The sequence below is a fragment of the Otolemur garnettii genome, unplaced genomic scaffold (assembly GCF_000181295.1).
Source record: "Otolemur garnettii isolate 467f Iridium unplaced genomic scaffold, OtoGar3 scaffold00018, whole genome shotgun sequence".
NCBI lineage: Eukaryota > Metazoa > Chordata > Mammalia > Primates > Galagidae > Otolemur > Otolemur garnettii.
Window position 1 is genome coordinate 28,032,045 of NW_003852413.1, and position 5,308 is coordinate 28,037,352.

Below are 5,308 nucleotides of genomic sequence, written 5' to 3' on the forward strand. Positions count from 1 at the left end.
TGACATTGCTGATTTTCTATCCAACTTTATCCATTACAGTGGTGTATGTGTGTGAGTGTGTGAGGGAGAGAGAGAGACAATACTGAGGTGACTTGAGTAACAAGTGTTTGTGACACCTGTGTGTCAGGGAGCCTGTATCGCTTAGAGTGCTAAGGCTTTGGCTTTGTACATTTGTGTGATGCTAATGCATCTCGGGTGTGTGTTTCTCTCTATGGCTATGCCTGCAGATGACATGTTTGCCTCAACAAAGTGCATGCCAATGGAGAGATGTTGTTGTGTGTCTTGGTTAGTGTATATAAAAGAGGGGAGGTGGCTTCCCAGGAGGTGCGTGCAGTGCCCACAGTCACACTGTCTCCTATCTGTGCTCACACACACCTCCATTCATTCTGTCACCTCCAGCTCTCAGTCTCCAAAGCTTTGAAACTGGGTACCTAGGAGAGGAGGGTGGTGACAGCGAGAAGTCTCTGAGTCAGGGCCTGAGCCCTCCCCCAAAAGGTAAACACAGAGCCTCCCTGCACCCCACCATAGCCCAGATCTCTGCCAGCTGAGGGAGCAGTGGTGTCCCTGTGCTCCACCCTCACCCCAAGCTGGAAGGGGCAGACAAGAGGGAGAGGGGCCAGGAGTGCCTGGGCGTGGAGGCAGGGGGTTTACACACGTGTGCAAGCATGTCTGTATGTGAGCTCAAGATCAAAGAGCAGCTCTGAGGTGACCCGGCAGGCAGCAGCACTGCTGAAGGAGTTGGCTGACAGAGAATGCCATCAAGCAGAGTGGAGTCAGGGAGGCCACAGCTGGGAGCCTCCCACCCAGACTTACCCAGGTTGAAGTCAGGAGCACCTGCCACCAGGGCCAGGCCCAGCCGACAACTCTGCAGTGAGTTCCCTGGGAAATCTGTGTCCCCTAGGAGCCCCCTGAAGGTTCAGATGTCCCTCCCTACCAAACACCTTCCCCAACTCCCAGGCCCTCCCCTCAAAAGATGTCTGTCACCAGCCTCCAGTTCAAAGAGCTCAGTGGTTATTTTCTTCTTTTTTATTAACATTACATATAAAGATGGGTCCAGTAAGAAAGCAGACATGAGAAGGCTGGGAGGGGGTGGGAGTTGGCTTCATTCCTGCCCCCTTCAGTGGGACTTTTTGAGACCCACGATGTCTTTCTTGGATCTTGCACCTCCCCCCAAACCCGAATCCAGCCAGAGCCCACATTCCTCTTTCTCTCAGCTCACAGCATATAGGGAGATCTGTCCAGGAGGAGCAGGGTCACATAAATAGGAAACCACAGCAGGGAGGAGGCTGCTTCTCTCTGTAGCTCTTTAAAAAAATACATACTATATATATATATATGTATGTGTATACATATATATATATATGTGCTATGGTCATCTACCTCTCTTTTTCTTCAATGCTTTACCACATCAGGGGTGGAGGAAAGTTAGCTTTGGGGTAAGTCTGGGTCAGGAGGTGGGGGCAGTGCCTTACCCCTAAAGGCACAAGTTATCAATCACCCTCCCCTTCTCTCCTGCACACTTCCAGACATTCCCCAGCTCAGGAGCAATCTGTTTCCAAGGCCACCAGAAAGGGGGTGTTTGGGGGTTTGTCTTGCCTGGTATGTCTCCTAGGAGATGTGGCGTTTGGCGCCAAAACTGCCAACTTACTGGGGGAGAGGAGGTGGTGAGGTGGGAGGCAAGGGCAGAACAGAGGTGCCTGAGCAAGGAGAGATTTGGTCCTATCTGTTAACAATGCCCTTTGTTTTCCTATTTTTCAACAGCTTTTAAAACCAAAGTTGTGCAAAGTCCTGTACACGGAAGGAGTAGGTCCTTAGGAAAAGCATCGGAGACCCACCCTCCTTCTCTCTCAACAAAGGGGGAGAGAAGACAGAGGTGGCTCCTTTAGTTCTTTCCTCTGAAACCTCAAATGTTAAAAGATTCCCTCTCTTTAGGGATGTTCTTTGGTTTAACCCTCAAATCTTGAACGAGGGCTAGAAGTGCAGGGTGGGGGCTAGTTCAGGTCCCCACCCTGGGTCCCAGTCATGACATTCGATGTCTTTTTGGCAGAGGGGCCACTCAAGCAGGGGAGGCCACAGGTGACATGGGAGGAACCAGGCCTGGCAGGTTGTAGGATCCATGGTGCCTGGCGCCCCAGCCCAGGCGGGACCTGCAAACCCTCCACAGTACCTTGGTCTCCAAGGTCTTCAGTCTGGGAACAGGTACTAAGTTTTAGAAGCTGGAAGGTGATGAGCCATTGAAAGTCAATCCAGGCTCCTGGAGCAGAAGAGGGACAGCTGTCTCCACTAGGGTGGAATGCCCCACCATCTCCAAGGGCACCCCAGTGTCTAGGCAGGGAGAGAGAGGTTCAGGGGACATCCTTGGTCCACGCAAATTTCACCTGGAAGCTCTTGGAGGAAGGGGCAGGAAGGAAGGAAAGGGGGTGCCTTTCCCCTCTGCTCCTCATTTATTCCTGAGTGTCGCTGGCTAGGACAGAGGTGCCTTTTGCCTGATCCTGGGTCCTTTGTAGGGGGTGCAGGCCAGGTGGGTGCTCAGTACACAGCCCCAGGGTTGGGCGGGGGCCCAGGGGAGGCGTGGTGCAGGGTGGCCGGCTGAGGTGGCTGCTGCTGTAAGTGGGGTCCACTCAGGTTCTGTGCGTGGTACCAGGAGTTGGTGGGGTCGTCCAGGTAGCTGGGGGAGGCGCTGTATGGGAGCGGTGGGGGCAGCTGGCTGCGGGCAGGGGCTGGAGTGGAGTGGGAGGAGGTGTCCCAGAGGGCGGGTGATGGTGGTGAGTTGCAGGCCATGGAATCGCTGTTATTGGGGCTGTGCTCCAGAGGCACCTCTCCATTCTTGTAGAGCTTCTTGAACTTGGAGCGTCGGTTCTGAAACCAGATTTTCACCTGGGCCAAGAAGAAAGGAGTATCTGGTTAGCCTCTCAGAATGATAAGCTCCCGAAAGGAACCCAGCTGGAGAAGGTGAGGCCAGCACCCAGGTTCACACAAGAAACAGGCAAAACCTAGGTGTCCTGGCTCCCACAATGCCTCTCCTTTTTTCCCTTCAGGATAGAAGGTAGTTAAGAACATTCCACTGCCTGGGTGCAAATTCTGTTCTGCCACTTGCTAAGTGTTACCTTGGGCAGATTACTTAAGGTCTCTGGTTCTTGGCTTCCTCTCATTTGCAAAATGAGGATGAGGACTGCACTATCATCCCCTTCCCCTGCCACACTGAGGCTCAAGTAAGCTAGGACATAGAAAAAACATAGAGTAGCCTGGTATGCAGTAAGCGCTCAAGAGAAGGCAGTCCAGGTGGAGATGGGCAGTCGGTGGTATTTTGTTCACATCAGATACCCATAAGCAGAAGCACGAAGGTCACAGAGACAAATACACCCACATATGCATCCGCGTACTCAGCAACGCACCCTCACAGCCTCACACAGACACTAGACGGAGACTATAAAGATACACACATACGCAGACCCACCCAGGTAAACACCCACAAACACGAGCACCCACGTTCACACACGCGGGTGTGAAGTCCTCCTGGGCTCCGGCTTGGTAATGGGGGTGACCTGGGGACTCAGGAGCAGGTGAGCCATGATTCCCCAAATTTTCCTTGGGGTATCTCCCCCTCCCCCTGCCGTTCCCCACCCCATGACTGGTACAAACAATGAATCAGCTCCTCACCAGGTGACCCAGATTCCCGGCGGACGGGCCCCACGCAGCCACAGCCGCAACCAAGGTGGCCTGTCAACACCTGCAGGGAGCCAGGCATCTGCCACTCCTCCCCTAAGCAGTGACAGGCTGCTAGGGGCTTTAGCCACGGATTGGGTGGGGGTGGAGCACCCACTTTTGAGTCCTTATCTCCCTTTAGTAGGGAACTTCTCCTGGCCCCTGGAAGAGGTAGGGGTGGAGTGTTCGGGTACTGAGCAGGAATGTGGTGTTTTGATGCAAGCATACATTTTTGTACTCGCACTCACCAGGGTGCTCAGTCACACACATGCGCTCCCAACTTGGATCCTTCACAATGGCCCTTGAAGGATCGCATTCCTTATGCAAGCATTCTCACATGCATGCGGACCCAGAGCATGTGTGCAAACACAGACCGGCGCATACATGCACACATATACTGAATTCATTCATGCATAGCACGAAGGGGAAGACTGATGGGGACTTCTACTAAGTGACCAACACTGGAGGGAGCTGGATATCCTGGGGTACAGGAGGAGGGCACCTCTCAGTGACAGACATACACAGTTGCTCAGGTTCACAACTATGCACACTTGTACACGTGCTAACGCACAACCTTCTGGCAGAATTTGAGACTTGCAGGCCCCCATTCCTCCTTCCCACAGGCAAGAGTTCCAGGAGCTGTAGGGCCCTTAAAAGGCCAGCGAGGCTGGGCAGCAACTGAGAAACCAGGAGTCCCGAGCGCCTTCCACCTGGCCCCGGCGGCCCTCAACCCACCGCGACTGACTGCGATCGGCCGCCCAACACCAACCTGTGTCTGCGTGAGGCCCAGCTGCGCAGCCAGCTCAGCGCGTTCGGGCAGCGCCAGGTACTGGGCCTTCTGGAACCGGCGCTGTAGGGCGGCCAGCTGGTAGCTGGAGTAGATCGTGCGCGGCTTTCGGACCTTCTTGGGCTTCCCATTCACCATGCGCACTTCAGCTTCCGGCTCCTCCTTCACCGACACTGCGGGAACGAACCGGACGGGAGGGGGGCGACTTAGTCTCGGCTGCGACTCCCGTGCCCTCCAGGGCCCAGCGGGGACGCTCTCCCTCCTGCCCACTGACTGATCCTGGGATTTCCCCGCGACGCACTCCACCACCAGGAGGGAGCCAGGGCGACAGAACTGGACCCGCGGCCTCCCACGACGAGGCGCTCCCAGCTCCGCGCCTGGCCCCTAGAGCGCAGTCACCAGCGCCAGCCACCGCGGAGGCGAGGACGCCGCGGCTTCGCTCACGACGCCTTCCCGACTAGCACCCCCCAGCATCCAGGCTCCTGGCCACCGGTCTGCTGGCTGCCCCCTTCTCAGCCCCACCTTGTCCTCTGTTGATTTCTTGCTTTCCCCGTCCCCTCTTTGAACTTTTAATTTTACAATAGTTTTAGGTGTTCGGAAAAGTGGCAAGGATAGTAGGACTCTATTTTTCTTTCTTTCACTTCCTTCCGTCTTTCTTTCCTTCCTTTCCTCTGTGTCTTCCGTCCTTTCTCTCATGCGATCTTTTTCTCTTTTGCTGTCTTCACCTTTCTCTTTTTCGGCTTTTCTGTCTCTCGGTCGCTACTTTCCTCCGTTTTCCCATAATTTTGGTGGGTCTTTTTCCATGTCTCCCTCACT

The 5,308-nt window shown here is 54.7% G+C and overlaps 1 protein-coding gene across 1 annotated transcript in view; it reads right to left on the reverse strand.

Annotated features, from left to right (window-relative positions):
• Positions 1-1,391: 1,391 nt before the first annotated feature.
• The window catches only part of DLX3 (distal-less homeobox 3), a 4,843-nt gene continuing 926 nt past the window's right edge, over positions 1,392-5,308 (reverse strand). The window contains exons 2-3 of the mRNA XM_003786487.2: positions 4,475-4,665; positions 1,392-2,877 (exon numbers count right to left, since the gene is read on the reverse strand). Coding sequence (XP_003786535.1) covers positions 2,530-2,877; positions 4,475-4,665 — 539 coding nt within the window. The 3' untranslated portion in view covers positions 1,392-2,529. The remainder of the gene's footprint in view (positions 2,878-4,474; positions 4,666-5,308) is intronic.